This window comes from Neolamprologus multifasciatus, chromosome 17 (genome assembly GCF_963576455.1).
Source record: "Neolamprologus multifasciatus chromosome 17, fNeoMul1.2, whole genome shotgun sequence".
Lineage (NCBI taxonomy): Eukaryota > Metazoa > Chordata > Actinopteri > Cichliformes > Cichlidae > Neolamprologus > Neolamprologus multifasciatus.
Genome location: NC_140455.1, coordinates 11,357,003 through 11,383,996, shown reverse-complemented (window position 1 = coordinate 11,383,996; position 26,994 = coordinate 11,357,003). Strand labels below are relative to the sequence as shown.

Genomic DNA, 26,994 nt, shown 5'->3' with positions numbered 1-26,994 from the left:
AACATTTAATTTTAACAGAGGTGTGAATCATGCAGATGGAGAAGTGGCTTCTCATTAATTAGAAATGTTTTGGTCTGCTTTCATTGCTGTTATAAAATGGCTGGGAAACGAGGTCAGCCCGTCTGTCTGTGTGTCTGATCAGTGGATGAGTGCATTTTCATAACTCTAATACCGTTTTGGCATAATGAGAATGAAGTCACACAGTGCAACAATAAATGCAGATTAACTTTTTTAATGCAAAAAGAAGAAGAGGGAGATTACATTCATGTGGAGCACAGTAACATACCATATATGGCAGTATGCTTTTTTTAGTCTTTATCCGTTTTCTGGCATTTCAAACAGGCTGGCCTATGTGGTACACATGCACTAAAGAAAATATTTACCACTCTTTAAGTGCTCAGGAAAGTTTTGCATTTAATTCATTTAAAGGATTGGTAAGTTAAGGAGCACATCTAATGCAGAAACACATCAAATGCTGAAGGAGCACACTGACATATTATAAATAAAGTTATCTGCAGTATTTGTTTAACATACTGTACATGTTTAAGAATATATAAACAGTAAATCTGAGTATTGCATCATGCAGAAAACTATTTTCAGCAAAGATTGGATGGAATTCAGTGGAAGAGTATCAGCAGGACGTTGTATTTCATTGTAACCTTGATGGAACGTCTGCTGTTTATGCTGCTTGTTTTTGTTAATTAGGTATCAATCCATTATAGAATGGAATTTAAATTACTCTTTAACTCTACTTGGAAACGTTTTTGCTAGTCGATAATCCGTAAAAAACTCATTACAGTTCAGTGACATATTTTGAACCAACCAAATCACCAGAAATGATGAAGGGAATCTCATTCGGGAATCTTTGACTGCCTAAACAATTGTTATCATTTAGAACAGAAGTGAAAGCTAAACTCTGCCTGTTGAGCTGAGTGAAATGAGCTGACAGATTACCTGCAGTTTAAGATACACAGTATTATGCAATAACAACATCGAAGTGCAATTAATTATTTTGGCACAGTTTCAGATATTAAGTGGTCACTCACTTAGTTGTTCATTGTAAACACACAAACTACCACAGCAGGTATAATTGCCTGCATACAACAGTGTCTATTTCACAGACAAGGTAAGACAAGTAGTGGCAGGGCTGAGCAATAAAGCAATAATGATAATTACCACAATATAGTTTCCTCAGTGATAAAATATATCAGAAATATTCATAAATCCAGTGAACTCTCGAAAAGAGAGAAAATAAAGCAGAGAGACCCTCTTCCCATTGAAAAAGACACCCTGCACAACATTTGTGCTGCTTGCTGTGACCCATGTTTTATTGTGATAGCACCCTCTACTTGGCAGAGTAATATAATGAAAGCAAATAAGAAGGATGATGCAGGGCTGCAAAGTGGAAAAGAACGTACAACATGTAGGCCACCCAGTGACTTTTATATAACCTGTGCTGTTTATTATCCAGGAAAACCTAAACCAACACCTGGTTTCTATGTGTAATGACCATTCAGGTTAGGAACAGTTACTGGTTGTAATATATGTAAAAGAATGTGAACAGGCCACAACCAGACAAATAATTTATTTTGCTCTGAAAATTCCTACAAATTTCTGACCAACTGCAATCACGGAGGTAAACAAAGGTGCGATCAAAAAGTTCTGACTTTACCAAGGAAAAGAAAGAAAGAAAATTCAGTTATAAAAAGAATAATAACTTTAGTTTGGCTAGAATCCGCACACCTCTTCCCCGCCTCTGCTTTTTGCAGATATGTCCAAGTGGTCACATCATGACTACTTGGACTGGACAAGTCAAATTTGGGAAGTAGGCAGCTGGTGAGAAAAAATAGTGTTGGCAAGGCCAAAAAGATTCAGGTTGCATAATGTTCACACAATCATCAGTCACACACACACACACACACACACACACACACACAGACACACACACACAAACACACACACACACACACACCCACACACACACACACACACACACACGCAAAGGTATGTTCTTGGTCATAATCCAACTACTTGCTGTGATATGAAGTTTGGTGTCTGGTCTCTCATCACAGGTTCACAGTTGGTCAGAACTGTACTTCCATGTAGTGATCAAACAGTAACAATCCAGAGGTGCACATGAAGATTACCATAAAGGTTTTCTTTTGCTTTTAGGACTATTTAAACAACTCATTTGATTTCTTTATTGACTGTAAAGTTTCTTTACTACATAAATGCATATATCAATTCAAACTACCACTTACCAGTCTTTATTAGAGTCTTTTATTTGAGTTTATAGCCCAAACATGAATATTTGGGCTATAATCACATAGTGCATGACTGATATAAAAATAAATAACTTACATAGCTAAAGAACTAACAAAACATAGCAAATATTGTGATAACTATCATTATTGCATGATACTGTACTTTTATTTTGATATTTCAGACAGATTGCTCAGCAAACCATTAGCTTATAATCATCCACACTCATTGTACTGTATATTGCAGTCCACAGAGACACGTTTTATCTAGAGGGATTGCATGCATGGAGCTGGTGTTGATAAAGGAAACAGTCAAGCAGGTCACCCCATCCTTGCAGATTCACAGTATTAAGAGATTTCAAAGGATAAATGATCTACAGTAGAGGTCCAGTTTTATTGCCACTGTTTGTCAAACAGACCTTCGTTGTCCTCGTGCTTGTGCCCTGTTGACTATATCCTGGTACATCTTGGACCTGAGAAACCGTGGGTAGGAGTCTTTCTCCATGAGGCTGTAGATTTTACCTTGGACTTCATTGAGGCTGGTTGGGGTGGGATCCGCCAGGCTCTGCTTAGTCCTCTCCCTGGTACGGTAGTCAATGTTAATCTGCCAGGACAAAGAGAGGAAAGAATAATTTTGAAGATAAGAGTCATTTACTTTCATTAATGTAATAGTCAGTTTGTTAATTTGTCATAATAAATAATAAAATGTCCCCCTTAACTACATGCATGAACCTCCTCTGAGGTCTTCCTCTTTTCTTCCTGCCTGGCAGCTCCATATGCAACATCCTTTTTCCAAAATATGCACTATCCATACTCTCCAGTATTTATGCAACCAATCTTGGTCTTACCTCTCTTTGCCTACAAACTTTGTCTACAAACCACTCAACCTGAGTGGTCAGTCCCATTTTGGTCAGTCCCAGTGGACATCTTAGGATCTTCAGCTCTGCCACCTATAGTGCCAGCTTCTGTCTTGTTGACACTGCCAAACCATCATAGCAGGTCTCACTACCATCTTGTAAATCTTCCCTTTCAGTCTTGCTGCTATCCTTCCTTGTCGCACATCACCACTAGATGCTACCAGCCTACTTCTATCCTGTTACCATGATAAGAATCTTTTAATTTCTTTTGACCGGGTTTATCATGGGTTTAAAGTAGTGAATCATGGGTTTAAAAATTAATAGTCTTTTTATCGATTCAAGTCTGTAGAAAACTGCATTAACTCACCTCTCTTGGTGCCTGAACCTCAACAAACTCCTTAAATATCTTGTTTGCTTTTGACACCAGCTTAGCTGAGCTCTTGATTTTTTTGTAGTCTTCACAGGCCATCCAAAACTCAATATTCTCATCACTGAATTCTGACTTAAGAAATGTCCGGAAAGCTGCCAGCCCATCTGAGAACGAAAAAAAAAAAAAAAAAAGAATCAAAAAGTTAAAGAATGTAAAATATAAAAACACATAAGACTCACGTTTCTGTACAGCAGCTCATTTTACCCTTTATTATCCTTTGGTGTATGATGAACATAAGCAGGAAATTGTATTATACCGTAGTTACAACATAAATAAATCAGAACGAAATATTCCCACAAAGAGAACACATTTTTGTCAGCCAAGATAAGTGAGTAATTAATGTGCTCCCTGTTGACATTATGAGAAGAGGGGCATGTTTTTCTATGTGCCTGTGTCATGCTGACATGTCATTTCCACCCTTTCTGCTGTTTACCTCTTAACACGGTGCAAAGCATGTTTTATGCAGCAATACTGTTTTGATTGGCCTCCAACAGCATATATGCTTACTAGAGATGGCACGATACCACTTTTTTATGTCCGATACCGATACCGATATCATAAATTTGGATATCTGCCGATACCGATATCATAAATTTGGATATCTGCCGATACCGATATCATAAATTTGGATATCTGCCGATACCGATATGAATCCGATATAGTGTGTTTTTTAATCAATAAAACTGTTTTTTTAATATCTTGCTGCTTTTTGTATAAGTTCATACTCAAGTTAAAAAACAACAACAACACTAAAGCTATTCTGTTATACCTGTATGTAAAAAAAAAACACACTGCACCCAAAATATTTCATAGATCAGCAACACTGATCAATCTAATAAAGTTAAACCTACTCCATCCTCCCTATTCTGGTATTTTAAAGAGCACTTAGCAGAAATATTAAGCAACCTAACTAATAGGGTTGCAAACTCCCAGCAAAAGAAAATAGGGAACCACCCTCTTCCTCATGATGCTTAATCAATGTAATCAACTTTAATTTGATGCAGGGTGAATAAAATTCACAGAAATAAATTATTTTTCAGGAATAATTAAATAGATTCAACATCTTTCTTCAACAGAATTGCAGAATTCACAGATGGTACTTTCCCAAAGGAAAAAGTACTATAGCTTACTAGGGTATATTAGACTTAACAGTTACTATATACAGTAATGGACTTCTATACATTTTACATCAGATTAAAACTTTGGGTGTAAGATTCAGATAATTATTAAATAATTAAAAGCTAGATATTTTAAATGAGAATAAGAAAGAAAAGTATGTCTTTGTGCCCCCTTTTCCCTGTTAATGCCCTATCGGCCCCCCTGGCTAAACTTTGCTAAATCCGCCCCTGCACAGTTACCAGTCGTCAGCTACCTAGAAAAAAGATCCTGGTGTAGAAACTAATATTAAATAAATTCTAACAACAGCTTATCAAGCTTAATAGTGCTGCTGTTGTTCAGCCGCTGGTTTCCTCTTTCTGGTGCAAAGTGGGCCAAAATCTAAGAAGAGAGACGGAAAAGCCGATCAGCTGATCATTAAGCAGTTTCACGATTGAAGTAGCAGCAGGAGAGAGAGAGAGGCAGTCGCTCTATATATCGGTTGTTAAGCTTAACGCGGGAATGCTTTACAAACATTCAGAGATGAACTTACACACTTGCTTTACTTCTCTCTGGGAAAACTTCCTCGGAGATGAAATGTTTGCTAGCAGGCTACAAATACACACAGCCGCTCTATCACATGACCACACTGCTCCAACGTGCTAAGGTTATGAGCCGAGTTACACCGTGTCGCAAGTTTTGTGAGGTGCTTTTTTGATATTTAATGGATCGATTACATTTTTTTATTTCTCTCCGATATCCGATCCAGTAATTTGGGTCAGTATCGGACCGATACGTAATATCGGATCGGTCCATCTCTAATGCTTACTGTGTTTTTTGTTCTTCTTACCAACAAAAGCATGAGAAAAAAAAAACTTACATTTTTTTTCCAAAAAAAAAAGGAGAACTCAATTAAACCAAATGAGACAAAAAGTATCACACTTCATTCATTTGAGGATGACTGACAGAAGAATATGAATATGTTTTCTGTATCATTTGGGACCTCGTTTATCACAAATGAGTGCGAGAACTGGAGCTAAACATTTCCAGTAACACTAAATCACTGTTGGATATCAACTTAATGGATGTTTTGCCATAGTTGTCTCTAAACAAGTATAGGATGATGTCAGGTTTTTGCACATGAACTGTTACGTTTAGGTCGTTTTGCAGATTTTTTGTGTTATTTGAAGGTTGTTTGTAGATAAATGAAACAAAAATAAACCTGTTTTATGTTAAAGATACACGAGCAATCCACTTCTATGGCTATATAAGTACTAACAAGCACATAGGCACAATTCTAGGTTCCTGTTAGACACCATCACCAGACTTCTTACTCCTGCTCAATCTGGTTTTCCTACCATGACTGTGATTTTTTTTTTTTTTTTTTTTGCTGGTAAGGTCAATGGTATCAGATCACAGTTCAAGCCAGGAACCTTCCAATCTGTCCAAGTGTCTCAGCCCACCCCATTGTCTGAGTTTTATCCAATTTCCATGACAGATCTGCCAGATATAGTTTGCATATGTGCACTTCTTCATGCCCAATTGATATTCGTTGCAAATCTTTTAATGAGGTTCTACTTATCACCTCCACCTCCTGTCCATTATCAGCCAGTCTCTATCTTCTCTGTGCATGCCAGATTTCTTTAAAACAGTCACTGCCATCCTTTTAAAACCTCTCCCCAGATCCCACCATTTCAGACATTTACAGCCCATTTCAAAACTTCCATCAATTTGCTAAATCCTTAAGAAAGTTGTGGACCATAAGTTACGTATTTCTCCTGTCCTAACCCTTTTAGACATATCTGGTACAGAACCATTAACGTTTTTTTCCTCTCGGTATTTTTTCTCCTAATCTGTTATGCATAAAAAAAGGTATTGCTTGTTATTTTGTTCTAACAAGTCACATATTAGCTAACAGTGCCCACAGGTTGAATGCATCCAGATGAAATACACAGTATTCCTTTTAAAGCAAATTAAGGTAAAAACCTTATTACAGGAACATCCAGCACTCTGTTCCTATTGATTTAACATCACTTATGTAATCCAAATATGTGTGTGTTTGTATCTACATTTTGTAGTGTGCTGCTCTAATGCTTGGTCAGTTGAAACAGGATGCACAGGTGCATCACGCTCCCTGTGTCTAGGGAAATCCCCTAGTTTTGCCTGGGAAACATTATTTTGTTGTGTGTCAAACTGATGTGTTATGTCATAACTTCAATTTTAATGAAGCTGTTCAAGTGAGTATGACTTTGCTTCATTCAAGACTACCATTTGTTAGCCTAGTGTTATGGAGTTCATCACTGAATAAAACTGGGATGCAGCTGTTGCCACCCACCCTTTGGACTCCAACTCTTATTAATTTTTGCAGAAATCTTGTCCAAAACACGCTAATAACTACACATGTGTCTATTAACTGACAGCAATCTTAAAAGTGCAAGTAACACCGTGCAACAAGGATACATTGATTTGGATAGGACTTCAGTTTTGGTGTATGTATGAGAATTATGGTGTGTTTTAAAGTCTTGTTCTTTATTGTCTTTGCTGATGAAAGGATGAGGAAACAACAGAGGGACATATGTGTTTTTTAATCTGCCAGGTTTGTAACTGCTCATAAACCCTGGTATCTTTCACCTGGAAAAGCCCTAAATTGTACCGTATGTAAAGATGAATGAATTTCATATAATTGTACTAAGAACAGAATACACAGACACCCAGCTAAAACATTCACCTAGCATTTCAATTAAAAAACAAAAAAAGAAGGTAACTGTGGATTGACATTTAGTTAGCAAGGACAGTAAAAATAAAGATGGTCCTGGGTGAACTTTAAAAAAGTGAAATGATACAATGATGGACACCCTAAACCTTTCCTGTAATAGAACTACTGGGATAATCACGTTATGGTTTTAGACATTCATCATTCACCAAATATCCAGCAGTTCAAGCTCACTCATGTTTGGTTATATTCATGTATAACAAAACAATGATTTTAATTATTTGAGACAATATTTGGCAGATTAATTGGCAAAAAAAGACAAACAAATAGCTAGTTATAACCTCATGTGTTTCTTTATCAAAAAACATTTTATAGTATTTCTCTCGCCTTGCTACAGATACTGACACATTATTGCCACAATCATTGGTCATATAACTGGACAGATATACAGTGTTTTTATTACCATTTTTAGGGAAGCATATGTTGTAAAGTGTGCTTGATCTATGTGCATGTATGCATACGTACAATAAGGAAGACAAAGCTGTCAGCTCATCAAATGTTACTTGGGGTCAACAGTCCCGAAGGTATCATTAAATTCATCCAGTACTAGTTGACTGACCCAAGATTTTGAATTGTTCCAGGAAACGTGGATAGGACCTCAAGCAGCCTAGATTAAACGTTCACTTCCTACAAACGACGATTGATTTCTATATCAGTAAAAAAAAAATGGATTTGACCTTTGAGGTTCAGCAAGACACGAGCATCCTAATTGTAGGAGGAAAATGTTTGAATTTGATTTGAGTTGATCCAACTCTCACCAAGTGAATGTGCCCTTTACTCTTTTAGTTTAGAGTTTTCTGTCAAAGACGCTACGTCACATGGCTTGTCAGCAGAAAATAAATCCATGACCTATTTGTGCAGACAGACGTGTGAGTTGTGAGTGCGTGCTGCTGTCTGTTTGGTCCAAGGGGAAGGTCAAAGACGAGGATGTGACTCATTATGCGGCACGGACTCTTAACAACAAAGAAATGACACACTTGCATAACATGGGCTTGAAAGGAGAACAGTAAAATTTGTTTGTCCTGAGTGAAAAATAAAAAGTATTAAAGAAACTGGAAGGGGCTCGTTTACTTCTGTATAAGGTGGCTTTCATTTTCTTGGGGCTGGCAATGAGTGTTCTGCGCAGTACGAACTGTTCCCACAGAAAATAGAAAGTGTTCACTTACACTTATGAGTGAGGAGGCTGTCGAATGATTCAGACCATCGAACAACTTCATCGGTTGATAGTCTGATGGAGAGAAAGACAAAAAGAAGTGCCTCAGTTACATGCTAATCAACAACTATGCTTTAATGCATTTTGAGTCCTCTGCAGTGTTTTATATAAATTCTTGAATGGCAGCTGAGTTTAATGCATGATTAATTCCTCCTCATACTAATTCTTATTCTCAGGGCCATAAAATATTTCAAATAACAGGTTACTTTTAAAGATTGGAGGAGACAACAGAGCTACAATTAAATGATTCATGTCTTCCACAGCATGTGCATAGCAGTCTGAAATATTTTATGAAATATTTCTGAAATATTTTAAAACAATGCCACAAAGGTACACTGTCAGAACATCTGACGCTGTACCTTTTTTCCAACTGGCCAAAATAATATTTACTTGATTATTACTAGCCTAAGTGCAAAAAGGGCTATGCTAAACAGACAATTATGCTGTACAGTTTGCTCTGTCTGTACTTTTGGCTCATACAGTTAATGACATTGAGAAAAGATTAAAAAAAATGGGGTGTTAAATATGGAACTCAATGTCTACTTATATGCAGCAACATGTAAGTAAGTAATCTATATATGATTAAGGGACTGTGTGTTTCATTGTCAAAAGAATAAAAATCATAAAAAGTGGCATGCAAGATTAAATTCAATTAAATATTTTGTAAGCAGATCTATAAAAGAGGACTTTTTAATTTCTACCATGAATCTGTATTTACATGCACTATGGTGAACCTGTACATATGAGTAACATGCACCTGACAAAAAAAATTCTTGGACATGCTTTAAAAAAAGACTGGAAGGTTGGCTAGATCAATTCACACGGCTTGAAATGCCATCGCCTAACATACATTTAGAAGGTTATTGATCCAACATTGAGGTTTTGATGTAACCCCAAAGTACAGTAAGCTTGACTTCATAATATGTCATATGATATAACGTAATTTCGAGGCCGTAAACACAATTTGGAAATACCAAAAATGGTTATATTTAACATTATATAATATTATTATATTATTTTGATATATTACATGTCATTGTGGTGAAATTAAATTGACCAAAGACAATTTTATAAAATGCTATACATGCTATAAATTTCAGCCAGTTGATAGGTGGGTGCTAGGCAATATGATGATATCGTAATATCTGATATAGATAAGAATCAGACAGCTTCGAAGCCTAAAGTGCATTTGTTTGCCAACTTAGGTTGGGCAGACAAACAAACAGAATGGTTTAGTGCAGCAGTAACATTCATACAGTCATTACAGCGGGACATGCACCGCTGAAGTTATCTCCTCTAGTAAATGCCAAGGGTGATTCTTGCAAATATGTTATGACTTACGACTTGCATTAATAATAATAACTATAATAATAAAAATAATACTTGTGTCATTCTCAGAATGTATAATACTTTTGCCGACATACTGCTCAAATGGAAAGCAATAAATTACATTCATATCACCTCAAATTAAAGGAAGTCTTAAAGGCAACTTTTCCTTGAAAGGTCTGATAATTCTAATTATTTTACACCACAACAGGCCAAGCACAAACATAATTTGTAGTCTTATAAAACCAGCACAGGAAGGCTTGTTTTCTGGCAAACTCACTTCAGACACCTGGCTGTGGTTTCGTGGGCTGGAGGCAGGAATTCTGAGAAGTCATTGTAGGAGTCAGATTTGTGGGACAGGCAGCCTAGTCTGGTCTTCATGGTGCAAATCTTGCTGAAAAAGAACACAGTATTTAATGGTTTTCAACAAAAAAAATTTAAATCATGAAAACTGACTTTTGCATCATTTTCCATATTGTCTTGGTACTTTGCAAGAGTTACACTTTATGTAACACTACCTGCATCAGGACCGAACCTGTGCTCCAAAATCATTCACAGCACTTTAACCACAACACACCTCCAACCTTCTCCATTGGACCCCTGACCCCTGACCCCTTCTTGCTTTTCCCTGTGCCATGCTATTTATAATATACCAGAAACACTTCTGCTATCAAGAACCTTGCTCTTATATAGTTGCTGTTGCCAAGGTGGCTAATCATATGTTTTGTCTTTGCGTAATTGGGCTGTTCCTTCAGATGATGTATTTATAAGTTCTCAAATGTTGATGGATGGTCTGCTGAATAAGCTGATCATAAAGAAACAAGATGCAGGCCAACTGAATCCAAAAGACAGGACTAAACATGGACAACAGGTGCAACTCCATATGCAAAGAGCCGATTCCGTATGGCTCTGCCTCATTCAGAATGGAGCTTCAAACATCACTGATACCCAACTTTCCTTCCTGAGGTGTTTTGGTGTGGCTGTGTAATGCACGTGATGCAAAGTTTAAAATGAGTTTCACAGAGTGTGAAAGGTAAAGATTTTTTTTTCAATTTTTCTGATCATTTTACCTGCACTATAGATAATAAAACAAATAAAAAATGTAGTTTTGCCGCTATTCTGCTCATCATCTTATTTATTACCATTAAACCAATCACAGTGATAGAACAGCCAACCAACAGCTAGGCTTATTTGTGATTTGTCTATAAATGTATCATGTTTATAGTATTTAGATGACCATTCAACATGTGGGGAGTCTTTAAAAGCCCCACTGTGTATTTCCCCACCCACCTCGCCCACACCCAACCCCCAACAAAAGAAAAAAAACAGCATCTCTCATGGACCACACTGAAACAAACCATATCTCCATCTCTCATCACAGTCTGTCCTGTTTCATTTGTACACTGCTGCTGCCATGTACAATTTGTCACTGTTCTGCCTCTGGGACAGATGGGTCACTCCAGATGGGGCATGGTTATAAAGATGCTGTTTTTTAAAAGTAAGTCTATACGGATAGTCTCAATAAACTGTCATTAAGTCTCACTGTTGTCATTAGTACTACTTACTTCCTTATGTAATTTTAACTGTAAAATGCTACTGGTGTATCACTGTGTATTTAAATCCAGTGATGTCTGTCATCACTGAGGAAAAGACGTACCCTAACTAATAACTCTATGCTATATTTATTATATATTATATATTTGTGTAATTTGGCTTAAACCATGTCTTGATATTGTAGCTCATTCATTAAATTTCAGATTTTAATTTTCTAACTGGAAAAAAGCTAATCCGGTTTTGCTAGTTATCTATCAGTTGTTATACATTACATGAACAAAAGTACTGAGCTACCTACACGTTACACCTAGAGAAGCTGCTCTGCCCTGGAAGCTCATACTACGAAGCTCCCAGCACACAGTTTTTGTCCTGATGTGAATGCCAAGAGGAGTTTTGGAGAAACATTGGTGACTTTATGTGGCTTTCTTTCTTGGTGACTGAGTTGTTGTGGTTGGTAAACACTTCCACTTTGCAATAACACCACATACATTTGAGCATGGAACACACAAATGGACTTATTGTTTGCAAATACAGACTCAGTGACTAGGTTCTTGATTCTATACAACTGTGGCACCTTGAAAAACCTTGAATTCAAAGATAAAGAGGTGCGGAAAAGTATCGTTGTCCCTGCCGTCTACGACATTTTACCAGATGACTGCATGACTTATGTTTTATCTGTAATAAAAGCCAAATTAAGTCACTCTTTGCTTGTTTCCAGTTTTTCAGCTGATCTACGGTAAACAGCTGCTGACAGTAGCACGTATTTGGGTAAAGATTTGTCTTGTCCACTCACTTTGTTGCAGTGTTACATCTGCAGGATGTTTGCTTGGCTTTGGTGATAGTCCTGTTATGTAAACATTTCCAGAGTGGGCTACTTTATTGGACACTGATGAGCTTTAGAATGACTCAAGCAGCTTGTGTCTCCATCCTTCTTTCCATTGTAGTTGTCCATCCATCATAAAAGCCATTATTTTGGATAATTATCCCAGTTTAGTGTCCCTTTTTCTTCGATGACATCAGTGCAGCAGAGGAGTTGGAGCACTGGATTGTTTTGATGTTTGGACCTTGAAGTGGGAACATTGCATGAAATGTACTGTTTATTAGCTGACCGAAATCCATTTGTTGGACATAATGGGCTTCATCCACCACATGAATTCCAAAGCTCTTTAAAATATTACTTTTTGTTCTCGGTCTATCCACTCCTGGGTGTTTTGAGGTGTTGTATGCATGTAAGAGAGTGTACGTTCACTTATGTTTGAGCTGCACTAATGCAGAAGGTTTGTGGTATTGCTATTTAATGAAATTTATTCAGCACTCTGCCATTAAGTGGAAGAGGTAAGCCAGTGAAGTAAATCTATGTTCACAGAGGAGAACATGAGGTTACAAAACAATCAATGAAACCTCGAAGATTGTGCACTGACAGATTTGTTTGGGTTTCGGTTAAGAGTTAATGCTCTGTCAAAAACCTTTTCTATTCATCAAACGTAAATCTAAATAAAGACTGTATGCAGCTTGCCCCAGAAACGCCCAAGTTATATATCGGATGTTATATATAAAACAAATCCACTCAACTAGAAAGGCAGCTTATGTGTCATCTATATGAGTCATAATCTCAAGGTGCACTTAACACAAGGTATTATTGAAAATTCATTTTCAGAGAGGAAAGCTAAAATAATAGGCAGGGATATTTTAAACATGATAGACTATGTATAGACTTGTAGTTAACTAAAGATCACTAGTGAGGGCTGAGTTGTGCGTCAGCAGTTAGGAACATTATAAAAAAAGACTGATGTTAGAATGAAACAAATATAGCAATAACACCAGAAAGACTAAACTTTAAGATTTAAAATATCACATGACAAATTTGTAATGTCATTTTTTAAAATCAAAATTGTCAAATTTAGTGGCTGTTAAGCAGCTTTTACACACAATTTCCCCCACAAGATGGTAAAGCTTTAAACCTATTAACATCCACCAGATTTCTGCCGATTCCTCTGATGCAGTACGAGCATTTGGTCCCATTAAGCTAAAGAAGGATAGTTTCAGATACTTAAACATACTTCCCTTTAAGCTCTCTTACATGTGTTTTGGCCTTGCAGTTCTTCACTTGTAGGATTTTGATTTGGATCTGCCATATAGGTGAAGATTTCATAAGAGTTGATGTGTATATAAGCAAGCAATCAAAATATATGAGGTTAAGTGTTCAATGGTAATAGGATTGGTAAACTCCATCACCTGAATGGAAATGTACATGTGTCAAGTAGCTTTAAATCAGCTGTGGAACACGGAAACATAGATCTATACATTGCAGAAGGTGCAAACTTTTTTTTTTTTTATCACTGAAGTAATGTAATCACCAAATCCATTTACTTGTGTGATGTTTGACCCGTTTCAGTTCCAAGCTGAAATGAAAGCATAATGTATTTCTATTTAGTACTGTCTATTATTAAATTCAATTTGGGAATACCTATTCATATTCAGCAACATAGTCATTTCTATTCCATTTTAATTTTGACTTACATTATTAAAAAGCTTAGCTTTATCATATTTTCTTGGCTTAAAAGAATAACCATACTTATATTCAGGCTGTTTCTATGAGATTAAAATCAAATGTTTTTCACATTTTATTTAATTCTATTTGTGGCAGAGGGCGTGCACAGGCATTTAGGTGTGTGGAAACAGCAAAAGTTAATGCACAGGCTTTCCTACATGAATAATAAAACAATAGTATTTATAAGCTCCTCTTCTACAAATATTATATTTGCCAAGCAGTTTGTGGCAATAAATATCTAACGAAATCAGCTGCTTCTTTAATAAATTTCAATAAATGCTGCAAGTAAACCCCAAATCCACTTGCTGCAGGTGCTGTAAAGTAAGAGACCTTCTAGCCAGCTGAGCAAACAGAGCACTGCAGTCAACAGAGTCGTGTTTGCAGTGATGAACTTTTCAAATGTAATAGCATGGCCTACTAGTAAATCACAAAAGTGTTGTTCCCTCAAACAGGTGATTAAAAAAAAGGAAATGAGCGATCATCCTTAGGTGTCAATTAATAATAGTAGTAATTGATTAATAATAGTCTGTGAGTGAATTTTACAAAAGCAGTATAAGAGTGAGAAAACTGACAAGGGTGCACTTAGCAGACATAAACAATGACGCAAAGCTGCAAGACTCACAACAAAGCTCATTTAAAATGCTCTCCCAGAGAATGAAGACTAGTTAGAGAATTGATTGGGATTCATTCCATTTTAGTGGTGCACAAGAAACCAGATCTGCCAAGGTTAGAGCACAAATGGGGAGTGTCTACATTACTTATTTGCTACTTTACTTAACATAATTTGTAGTAACCAAGTTATGCTTTTAAACTGCACTTCCTGCAAAACAGTGCAGTCATTTAATCATCCCCTTTATGATCAGTGAAAATGAAAGGTTATTTCATGCAGATTGCCTAATGCATCGAACATATTGCCTTTAGATCACAATTAGTGATTTAAATTGAAACGCATCTGGTCATGAATTCATGTTTGGCAATAATACTCGAGCATTTAAATTTGAAATACTGGCACGTTAGGCAGCAGCTTTCATCCATTAGAAACTATGCATTATAGTTAGATTTTGTTTGTGTGCCAGTGCCATTCTTTAGCAGGCAGAGGCCATCAAGTGAAATTGATAAGGAGAGACATTTATATATTGATAAGCTTGTTTGGTGAGCGACAAAATTGTCAGTATCATGGCAACAGATGCCCTCCTCCTGCTACTTTGTCTTTTCTCCCTGCCTCTTCTTCTTTGTTTAGACAAATCTGTATGTCCGTGGCTGTTGTGAGGTACATTCTTCATCTGCAGTATGATGCAGACACGTGCTGCTGCTACCGCTGAGCTATTTATAAAAACCCCTGACAAATCCGTGTAGTCAGGGGGAAGCAGTGCATGTTCTATTCAGCCATGCAGCAAGGCTGGCTCCTGGAGGAAGGAGGCTAAAAACAGCAACAGCGCTCGAATGCCTCGGATATACACAAGTACGCCTCGTGAATCTAAAAGTACAGGAAGCATCCGCTAGACTTCCAGTGTCTGAGTTCCCTGGTGGGGTTCGTGGATTAAGATGTTAAAATGTAGATCATGGAAGCTGCGTCTGTGTGTGTGCATGTATATGAATATTCTTTGATGTTACCTAACTTGGTGCAATGCAGGTTTTAAGACGTCTCTCCATGTCCTCATTTTTGCATGCTGACAAGAGACACTCTGCAGTTCTATACACTGTATGTGTGTAGTATCAGCTTTTAAACAAATCCTGTAAAAAAGGGATTAGATTGATGTACATATAGCATATTCATCCCAAAATTTTCTATTTGTCAGCATGCTGGTGTATACTGGTAAAATGCATTTATTTGGTGCTAAGGAGAGGGACCATATTGATTAAAAAATTAATGTTGTACTATTCTATACACTGCATGGCAGCGTAGGGTACGTGTACAGGGCCCTGGTGAATATGTCGGCAGTGACGCTGCGTTGACGTTAAAAGCAGAGGGCATGCGTGTCAGGTCATCTCTCAAGTTAAGAGAAGATAATCTTATGCACAGGTCACATCCCTGCTCTTGTTCCTGTTGAGTGCCAGTAAAAATAGCAGCCTGTCAAGTTAAAGTTTTATATATTGCTCTTACATTTTCTTCCTACTTCCGAGCCCATCTCACAGCATACGTCATACTGTTTCGGCACTCTGTTTTGCTAAAAGACACTCACACTTTATTCCAACATTTATATGTTTCCCATTATTGTAAAGTTATTGTTTTACACCATAGGTTTGTCTCTTCTTAATTGCCACTACTGCTATTCTGCTTCTACTTCTACTTTTAGAAGTACTCTAAAAATTGAAAATAAAAACACTAGAAATCCTACAAATACTGTGTCACCTCTCCAAAGCCAGACATCCATCTAACAACCCATGCATCCATCCATACTCGACTCGACTTATCCAACTAGGGTGTTGAATTTATCTGAAAGTGTGGTCTCCATGTGTACCATCATGGACATGTTACCAATGCCTAAAACTCTACCCTGAATATCAAATGTTTAGTCTAATTAAAAAAAAAAAAAAAAAAATCAAAGCTCAATATATTTTCAAAAATAGATTTATTCAAAAATATATTTTCAAAATAGGCCAACACTTTAAATAAACTCTTTTAAATAAGAGCCTTAAAAGAAAAAAAAGACAATCACATAAGCTAATGTAAAATGTGTAACAACATTAACTCCCACTGCTTTGTAGAGCTCACATTGTGTGACATGTCATTCCAGTTTCAGTAAGAGCTGTCTAGCTTGCCATTAAATTAAAGAAACAACCCTGAATATGTCACTGTCTAGGTCACACATAACACTGATTGAAATAATGAGGAACTGTTTCACTTTTAGCAGGGTGACTCAGCCTTCCCACTATTTGTTAGTATTATATAAAACCTTTTAAACCCCAGACCATGTTGGATGTCAGTAAAATGGTCTTGGTTTCTCTCTCACTCTCAAAAACTCCAATAAACTTTATTATGAGGAGAACTCTTACACTGATTACTTAGGGCATGAGACTTGTTAGGGTTGTTCCTGAGTGGTTCATGTGCCAAAATAACCAGCTGCTGTAGTTCTATTTTTGTAAATTATATAATATGGACAGTTTTTGCTCCTCAGCTCAGTCTGTTGTGTATAGTCATGTTCATAATAGAGCCATCCTTTAAAAACAATGATTTTGCAGTGTCTGTAATACTGTCCTTAATAATCATCATAAAGAAAAGCATTTGAAAAATATATAGTTATTATTATATGCCTATTTTATATGATATTTATATTACATAAACAACATATTATGCAATGTTACTTATGCTATTATTTTTTCACTTAGTTCTTTGTCTCAGTATCATCACAATATCATTTGAGTACTTCACATCCACACAGGAACTGCCATTCACACATCTTTTAATTAATGGATCTATGAGCTGCTTAATTACTCCACTCACTCACAGTCAGCCTTACACTCGCTCTTTTTCACACACTTTAATGAAAGTGTACAGTTGCTTATGTTATCTCTGCAGAACCACTCATGCATCCTGGCTGATTTGCTTCTGTGGCACTGTGTCACCTTGATGTGCGGACCTCTCGCTCTTTAGAGAACAAGTCAAAAATACTCTTTAAGGAATCAGCAAGTTCTTCTGGACCAAGTATGGCAAGAAAAATCACACAGAATCTTTTTATGTACATACATTTAGTACATAGATAGAAGGAGAAATGCTACTGGAGTTCTAATATTATGCTTAAATTATTAGTGAAGAAACAACAAAAGAAAGTATTTTCTTTTGTCATTCAAATCCCCAAAGTACTAGAAAACTCTCAAATCTTGGCTAGTCTGCTGCCAAATGTCACAATCAAAGTGCAATTGTTTGTCTAGCTCTACTCTCCATTTATTACATAAGCCTGTTTTTGCTGTTTTCGGGCTAATTAAGATGCACTGTGACTCAGATGACAAGTTATAAGGGTGACTGCTCTGCAGTTCAGCTTTGGCAAGTCCATCCATGTCTGTTCCCTCTCTGCTGCAAACTTGTCAGATTTGATACTTGAGTCACAGGAGCACAGCTGTGGTCTTGCACTTGTGCCTTCGCCTGTGTGCATTTGTGTACACTTGGCCACGAGAGCGGAAAACCGACTGCCCACAGAAGTATGTGTCAGACCATCTGATGTGTTGCCACCTTTAGCAACAACAGAAAGAGAAATCATGGCCGATTTCCGTTTTATTACTGGTCTCAGGACAGGCCAATTTACAACATGCATTGCCCTGAAGAACTGTTAGCTGCCATTCTGTTTCAGAAATGTCTCCAGACTAGATTCTTTCTGTTGTCAGAATTGAAAGCTAGTTCAACAAAAAAATGAATAGGTGATAATCAAAGTGTTAAAGAGAAAATGAGGACTGTTTTCTGATATACAGTTAAGTCTATATATGTTTGAACACTGAAAAAGTTTAGTTTTTTTACCTGGTTACAGAAACATATTTGGCCTGGAGTTGATATGAGGTGTGGTGTATATTTTGCTATGGACAGACAACATTCAGTCAAAGGAGGTCCCCAAGCAGGTGAAAAAAGCCACCCTTAGGCTACAAAAATTGAGAGAAATTGCTACAATAGTAGGAGTAGCCAAATCTACAATTTGGTACATCCTGTGAAAGAATGAAAGCACTGGTGAACTCAGCAACGCAAAAAGACCTGGATGTCCACAGAAGACAACAGTGGTGAATGGTCACAGAAGTGAACAACACTCTGAAGGAGTATTTACCAAGTCTACCATAAAGAAAAGATGGCATGAAAGTAAATACAGAGAGTTCACTGCAAGGTGCAAGTCACTCATAAGCCTCAAGAATAGAAAGGCTGGATTGGACTTTGCTAAAAATATCTAAAAAAAAACAAAACAAAAAAAACAAAAAAAAACAGCACAGTTCTGGAAAACCATTGTTTGGAAAGATGAAACCAAGATCAACCTCTACCAGAATGATGGAAAGTATGGAGAAGGCGTGGAACAGCTCATGGTCTAAAGCATATCACGTCATCTGTAAAACACGGTGGAGGCAGTGTGATGGCTTGGACGTGCACTGTGACACTAGTGTTTATTGATAATGTGATAAAGGACAGAAGCAACCCTTGAACAATGTAGTTGTTCAAGGGTTGTAGCAAAGAAGTGGAATATTATTGAATGCCCAATTTAGTCACATGATCTTAATCCAAATGAGCATGCATTTTACTTCTTGAAGACTAAACTTCACACATAAAGACCACAAACAAACAGCAGCTGCGGTGAAGGCCTGGCCGAGTATTAAAAAGGAGGAAACCCAGCATCTGGTGACATCCATGAGCTTAAGACTTGCCAGCAAAAGCTTTCAACCAAGCATTAGAAATGGCCAATTTATTTTCAGTTATTTAATTTGTTTTTTTATTTGTTCACATGTGAATTTTGTTCCATTCCATTTTCCGATAACTTTGGTGAATGCTGTTTACCTGTAAAGTCTTTTGGATTTAAGGCAGTGTTTCCCACTGCAATTGCATTGTATTGCACTGTGGCATGCTTTTATGCATAACAGCAACTCAAAATGTAGAGAGAACGTAGAGAGGTTGTACAATGGTAAATTAAGGAATGAATGAATTGTGAAGGATAGAAGAAAAAAATATATTAAAATACTACAGCAAGTAACTGGGTAGCTGTGTGGACAGCACTAAAAGAGCAGCACAGAAAATGCTCTGCAGTAGAAACGGTACTAAGAAAAAGCACGAGGAAAATACAAAACAAAACAGGGACAGATGTAAGCAATCCAATGGGCCAAATATACATTTATGAAACCTGGTTTAATTGTTTTGGGTCCATTTTTCTGATTCTTTTTCTTTCTACTGGATTCATCATTTTATTATAACTTATTCTATTTATGACTGATAACTTAGACATCGACATAAAAATGAATGGGTCTATATATAGTCATACCCATAAGTTAAAGTTGCATGTACAGTTGTGTTGATATGTAGCGAACCTTGATGTTGTTGCAAAATCTGCAAAAAAAGAAAGAAATCCTATTATTTTTGCTTGGTTAGTCAAATAGCTTTAAAACTACAATTATCTGCCATCTTTTGTGCCTTACAAAAATGTCATATTATTGCTATTATTATTATTCTTTTCCTCCATTTAGAACTTTGTAGTCATGGACTTCTCAAGTTCCATACATTGTCCATCTCAGAAGCAACATTCTAAAAGCAATAATGAGTTCTAAAACTCATCTCAGGTTGCCGACCCCTGACCTAGGTGCTTATTATGGGTTCATTAAGTTGATTAAGCTCATGGTAAATCAACCTTATGATTAACAATTAACTTAATCAGATACATTAATAAACCAACTGCAGAGTTTGGTGATACTTTTCTTTGGCAATGTTTTGCTTTATAAGTACAGCTATTAAATATTTTGCATTACATATACAATATTACACACATACAGACACAAAGACACTTTCATGCTTTTTTATACCAAAGTCGACCCCAGCAACAGCTGATGATTAGTTTTCTAAAATTTTCATTTAGTTAATCACGTTCCATAACGCCACAGTTCCTCAGTCCGCCGAGGCCTGCCATGAGAACACCTGAGCTCATTACTCACCTCACGAGTCAACCTGGGGTAAGAACTGCCCAGGGGCTTTTCAGTACATAACACCCTGTTACTATTTTCATCTTCCTTTTACTCAAAAAAGTACATTCAGATTATTGTCACTTTCCTGCTGCAGGCTTCTCTTTTTTAGTTTATTGTGTAGAAACATAATCTGTGTTCACTTCACAAGCTCCAGCGGATTATAACTTAATCTCAGACAGAATACAAATGTACAGCACTGACCATTTAAGGGCACAGAACATTATCTGTTATTGCAGTTAGTTTGGGATCCTGAAAAAAAAGACCCATCTGTTCTATGAGTGCTACTACGCTTTTCATGTCAAGCGAATATATAATGACACGCACAATTTTGGTCACCCACAGTTTGGTCGAAAGTTCATTGGCTGAGAGTATATATGTAAAGGCTGACCTGAGCAGCACTGCTCTTTTATTTCCATCTTTTACAGTTTCAAAGTAACAAAGAAGGAAAATTGCTTGAAGCAAATGTTTGGGCACACTGCATGGTCTGTACTTAGTAACCGTCCCCCTCACCCCCAGCAAGTATCACATCTTGTAAACAGTTTTTGTAACAGCCAAGAGTTCTTCTTGTCTGGGGGAATGTTAACCCAGTTTTCCTGAAAAGTGCTAGTTATGTGAGGATTTTGGGCCATCTTGCATGCACTGACCTTTAAAGGTCTATTTTCAGATTTTCAAATCTGATGTGTGGTGTATTGTAAATTAGAGGCTTAGAGAGTTTTGGCACCCCTTTTTGCAAACATACTTTTGCTTTTTGCTGCTGAAATATACTCCATTTAAATACCTTCCTTTACAGAACTTGTTTGCAAAATGGAACATGCTTGTTTAGAACTTTACTTGATAGTTCCTAATTTTGTGTCGAGAATGCACAAAGCCTTGATATTTTTCCAAATGTAGCTGAGTGATGGACCAGAACACCACCAGCCTGGATTCTCATAAGCTCTTTTACAGTTAATTGGAGAAGCAGTTCTCCAGAAAAGATCTCTCTGTCTTCTGAATCTCCAACCTTGACACCTGTGGGTACTGCTCACTGCTATGTCTTCATTACATTATCAGCTGAGGAAAGGGCTGACTAAAAAGGTTTTATCATTGTATAGCCTTATGTCTTTTGGAGTCCAATTCTTACTTAACCTATACAACAAAGAAATTAGAACAGTGGGGTTGCTGATTTCAATTATAAGCACTTCAATGGCATGCCATTCTTTATTTCTTTGTTTATTTTTTTTAATTTTATATGACTCTACATGCACTTTTAATGTTTTATGTTGGCAGCTGAAATTAATGTTATGGACTGTCATCACTGAGTTAGATAAAGGCTTCAAAAAAGATGTCTGAATGTGGTTCAAACATGTCTGCAGGAGCTGCAAGACCAACTTGTAGAAAGACTTAGTTTGGACCGAGGAGAAACAGAGCTGTTCTTTTGGACCAATATTAGAAATTTAGATGATTCATTGTATTATGCACGTTGGAAATAAAGACAGTGATTTACATTGAACAGTTAAATTCTTATTTTTCTATTCCCCTTAAAAAATAAAGTTCCAAGAAGAAAGATGAAGATTCTTGAAAGTTACAAAGAAAGAAGTGAATGTAATGTATGAAAACACTGAAAATAATTAAAAAGACAATTATTGGTGTGGGTGTCCTACCATCCTTGCTCAAACAAACATATTAGATATATAGTATGATAGATTGATATTTTGGGGGACTCATCACAGGAACCCTCTTTGGTGTCTCCTAATTTCAAAATAACTCATGTACACTCATCACCACTTTTGTGCATCAATATGATCAACTTCTAAAGACCTCTACAAGTACAAACTAAAATATTAAGGAGCATTCCTTAGCCCAGAATTAGAACAGTGCGGTTCATTGAAGCAGTTTGCTGCTCTGAGGGATAATTCATTCAGATTTTGATGCTACTGTAGCAAAAGGATTTTGACTGGTGTACATTGGCTATCAGGGATAATGTGAATAGTTAAAGCGGCACTAATGGTTTTGTCCACCTAGTGCTTATTATGGGTTCATTAAGTTGATTAAGCTCATGGTAAATCAACCTTATGATTAACAATAAACTTAATCAGCTACATTAATACGATACAATACAATACAATATTACACACATACAGACACACAGACACTTTCATGCTTTTTTATACCAAAGTCGACCCCACCAACAGCTGATAGTTTTCTGTCAAAGCATTGCTGATCTTGAAATTTTAGATATTCACACTGACTGTGATAACCTGGTATGCCTCTTGAAATCCTTACATTCTGTGCTTTAATAATGTGTTACACATCTTTGCTTTCACCTCCCACAGTTCTCAAGTGACCACCGGGAGCCCTTACCACTGTCACTCACCTCGGGTTTAAAGGGAGGGCGAACAAGGCTGCCCAGTCGTTGGCCAAGTATTTATCTCAGAGCTATGTCAGATTACACTCAAGTAAATCTGCTTGTCACTGGCTGCACAGAACTATTAAAAGCACACGCATGTTTAGGATGATAAGGGCACGGCAATGACTTGCATTAGCTTGTGGAGAACATTTTGCTTAGTGATAAAATTAGAGCTTGTCATCTCCTGTGGGCTAAATCTGAAAATGATGAGATGTGACTAGACTGAATGAGTTTGTTTTTTTTCTGTTTTTTTTTCCCACTGTGTCTTTTTTCTCACAGTAGGCTAGTCTAGTGTTTTGTGTTTTGTCTTGCTTTACCTGGGTTCATTGGCCTAAGTGTCAAAACGCTTTGTTCGGTTAACTGCTCACTACTACAGGCTGTAAGCGTATCTCTTTTTCTCAGCCTGCCTGCAGTCATTTTTGTAATCAGTTTGTTACAGAGACTTATTTTGAATTGCAGAAAATCAGATTCACTCCTAGGCCTCATATTGTGTCTACTAAAAGCATTTCGTTTCAGCAGGATTTAAAACTGTGTTTCATACAAATGTAACAAGAATACGCCGACTTCCATTGCTGAGCTACAGTGGTGCACTTGTGGTGACAATGCTAATTTTAAAAAAAATATGTGATTTTCTTCAATCTTATAAAAAAAGATTACAGTACAACAGAACTGTTAACATGTTCTGCAAAATGCATTATGGTGATTGTACTTTATTTGTCGAGGCAATGTCAGACAATCATACAATAACATAAAACTAATGTGTTAAGTCAAATAATCTTTTATGGGAAATGTAATGCCAAGGGATTAGGCCTTTTTTTTCTTCTTTTTTTGTGACAACTGGCAGCTGGGACAGGCACAGAACATGAGGACAGAGAGCAAAGAGAATGAAACGTGACAGAAGTCCCTCACTGGAATTGAACTGGGTACATTGCATAATGCTCACCTTAAATTACTGGTGCACAGGGACACAATTCTGGCATATGCTTTATCGACACAACAGTGTTGTACAAATACGAATACATTGATTAGTGTGTAATAACATCTTCCCAAAAAACTCCTTCATCCTCATACACTTGAAAATAATCCATTAAAAATACCTAACAGCAGGCATTTGTGGAAGCCACCATGTTGCCCCGCCCATCAGTGACTGCAATACAGTGATGGGCACTGGAACTCTGTCTAATCACATTGTATCCAGATAACAACAGACTGGACACATACTGTAAGTAGTTCTTATAGGCATTTGTGTGGCATGAAGGCAAATTTTAATTCATGCCTGCACTTTCTGACTCAGGATATGAAGGCTCATACCTATGATGAATTGAAACCTCTTCTCAAATGATGAAACAAAGAAGCAAAAACGTGAAGCCAGAGGATCTACATAAAGCATTATCCTCTTCCTTCTCATCTGAAACTTCATATCCTGAACTGAATTCAGGACTCTAACACATAAAAACATGCATAAACGTACTCATTTATTATTACTGTCAAAATTACGTATTGTCAGCAGATTAGACATGTGACCCACTTGTCACTGAACAGCTGACAAGGACAAAAAACACAAAACAAAACAGAACAACAACAGCAACTGGTTATAAGCTAATGTGTTAGCTAATTTTAGCCAGTGTGCTAAAAATCAGATTTTCCCTCTGATGAACAGTTTCATTACATTCTCACGTAGTATGTAAATTATTAGTTAAGTGTTCCTTCAAGAACATTAACAACAAAGTTTCACTAACGAAGGGTAACAGAATCTCCTTCCCCACCCAACATATTGACACTGCAAACTTACTGATACATTGCAAACATAGTGGCCTACACCCACAACAGAAATACTGGAGGCAGAGTTGATTGTCCTACACCGGCCACTAGGATAATGCACTTTAGTTAGGAGCAATAAGCTAACAGAATTCAATTGACTGCAATTTGCAATACACTGACATCTTTTGGTGAGATTTTACTTTACCTTTACTACTATTACTACTGCCCAAAAAACACTCACGGTAGCATCGTTAAAACTGACTAATCTAAACTTTACTTGTGCTGTCAGCGTTAATCCCGTTAAAATAACGTTAAATTGTTTGCCCCATTCCCAACAAACTGCATGTGTTTCCACATTTTGCAGATTTTTTGATTGAATTGACTAAATGGATTTCTACTGGGGGTTAATGTTCTTTTTTTTTTTTTTTACTTTGCCCATCCAGAGTCTAGAACCACCACTGACAGGATGTGAAACCTCCATTCCAATGTAGAGATCCTACTATTAAAAAAAATTATCAGTACGACTCAGAAAATAGAGTTTCCTTGTCAAGTACAAGTAAAACTGGCAAAAGGTTCACAGAGGAAAGTGATAGAAATTTTTAAAAAAAAGTCATTCCATATTTTAGGGGGAATTGACCCTTTGTTAATAAAATCAATGGCTGAAAAAAGGTAATAAGGATTAGAAAGAGTTTAGGAAGGTTCGGGATGCAACCTCACCCTCAGATGCCACTTGTGTAGACTTCAAAACCCTTATCCGTTATTGATAGCAGTGCTGAGTGACATTTACTGGACTGAAAAGCCCTCAGAGGTACCGGAATCAAGGGAGGGAAAGTGGGAGGGTGTGAACTGATTTTCAGGAGTGCTTACAGGAAACGGAATTGAAGGCATGTGAAAATAAGAAAACACTTAGGAAGACATTCAGACTGGCAGTGTACACAAAATCTCCTTAAAATTAGCTGCATGACACTGATGTTCAAAACTTCAATTACTCTCCCATGATAGTTTCATTAGTGTTTCCAATATTAGCCCCAAAGACGTCATATCACTTAGTCAACAGTGTTTTCCCTGATTTACTAGTAAGCCTCCATTCAAAGCTACACATAATAATCCGTGCTGTGAACCATCAAGAATAACAAAGACCTACATAATGCCTGGAGCTCGGTGTCTACAACAGAATTACATAACACTCTGTCACCCAATAAATTAATATGGATCCTTTACCTTGAGTCCGGTGTGAGAGAGCAGCTGGACTCTTTCTCCCCCTCTTTTTTATCACTGCCTATCCCCAACGTGCCTTTTGGCTGAACGCAGCCTCCGTCTAGCCAATGCTGTTGTGTATTTGTGTGAAACTGTACTGCTCAGCACTGAAGATATCTAGTGTTTCTGATGCCAGTGAGTGGGAGCTACATGCGGCATGCTCATTGGTGTGAAATTGTGAGGTGGGGGGGAGAGAGCAGCTGAGATGGATGGAGGCAGAGAGTGGGGCTGGAAACAGAGAGAGAGTCGTAGGGGAGGAGAGCTTTGTTTTCATGGGGAAATCTCCAAGGACAACCCAGAGCACATCTGTGGAGAGGAGAGGTGCTATTCGGTGATGTCAGTGAGGTTGCGTTTGAAAAGATGGGAACGTAAATGTAGCGCAGGAATACAGCTGTGGGTGGCTACTGATCCCTAAGGTTGACTACCCAAAATTCTCAAGAGGAAACTAAAACTATTTGTTTGAAATTAACACTCTAAGAACTGTTGAAATTGGTTTGATTGTGAGGTATTTTAGGACATTAGGGCGATAGCAACAGAAGTCATTTAATTTTTTTTTTTTGTAATTTTCTTACAGTTTTCTCTCACTTTTTCTGGCCAGGAAACTGCATATGAAATTCAACCATTTTAATCTAGTGTTTAATACTTGACTAAACCTCTGTGATTAATAAAGCATTTTGATGCTGATTTACATGATCAGCATAAAAGACAATCACTTTAATGTCCGTCCTCTGGATCACTAGATGCTGTGCATCCAAACGAACGAAAATAAATAAATAAAGATTACGTAACCCAAAACCTAGTGTACACTCAGGCAAACTGGAACAATGATGATAACATGATTTGGTAGTCAACGAAAGCCCAGTTATCTTGCACTAGCTGTTATTTATCTTT

The 26,994-nt window shown here is 37.1% G+C and overlaps 1 protein-coding gene and 1 long non-coding RNA gene across 3 annotated transcripts; both read right to left on the bottom strand.

The window, feature by feature from the left end:
* Positions 1–218: 218 nt before the first annotated feature.
* Positions 219–26,338, bottom strand: rgs8 (regulator of G protein signaling 8). Of its 2 annotated transcripts, none has more exons than XM_085137772.1 (5): positions 26,068–26,338; positions 10,236–10,345; positions 8,583–8,644; positions 3,486–3,652; positions 219–2,865 (listed from the first exon to the last, which is right to left on the bottom strand). In XM_085137772.1, exons 2-5 carry the CDS (start codon positions 10,334–10,336, stop codon positions 2,671–2,673), a joined length of 525 nt encoding a protein of 174 aa, XP_084993898.1. In that variant the 5' UTR covers positions 10,337–10,345; positions 26,068–26,338; the 3' UTR covers positions 219–2,670. The 2 variants fall into 2 exon arrangements, with proteins under 2 accessions (XP_084993898.1, XP_084993897.1); XM_085137771.1 differs by having other exon boundaries at positions 10,236–10,349; positions 26,068–26,332.
* On the bottom strand, positions 3,658–8,576 carry LOC146498980 (uncharacterized). Its single transcript, XR_014870171.1, has 2 exons — positions 5,473–8,576; positions 3,658–4,054 (listed from the first exon to the last, which is right to left on the bottom strand). It is a non-coding gene; the product is annotated as an uncharacterized LOC146498980 (long non-coding RNA).
* Positions 26,339–26,994: the final 656 nt, after the last annotated feature.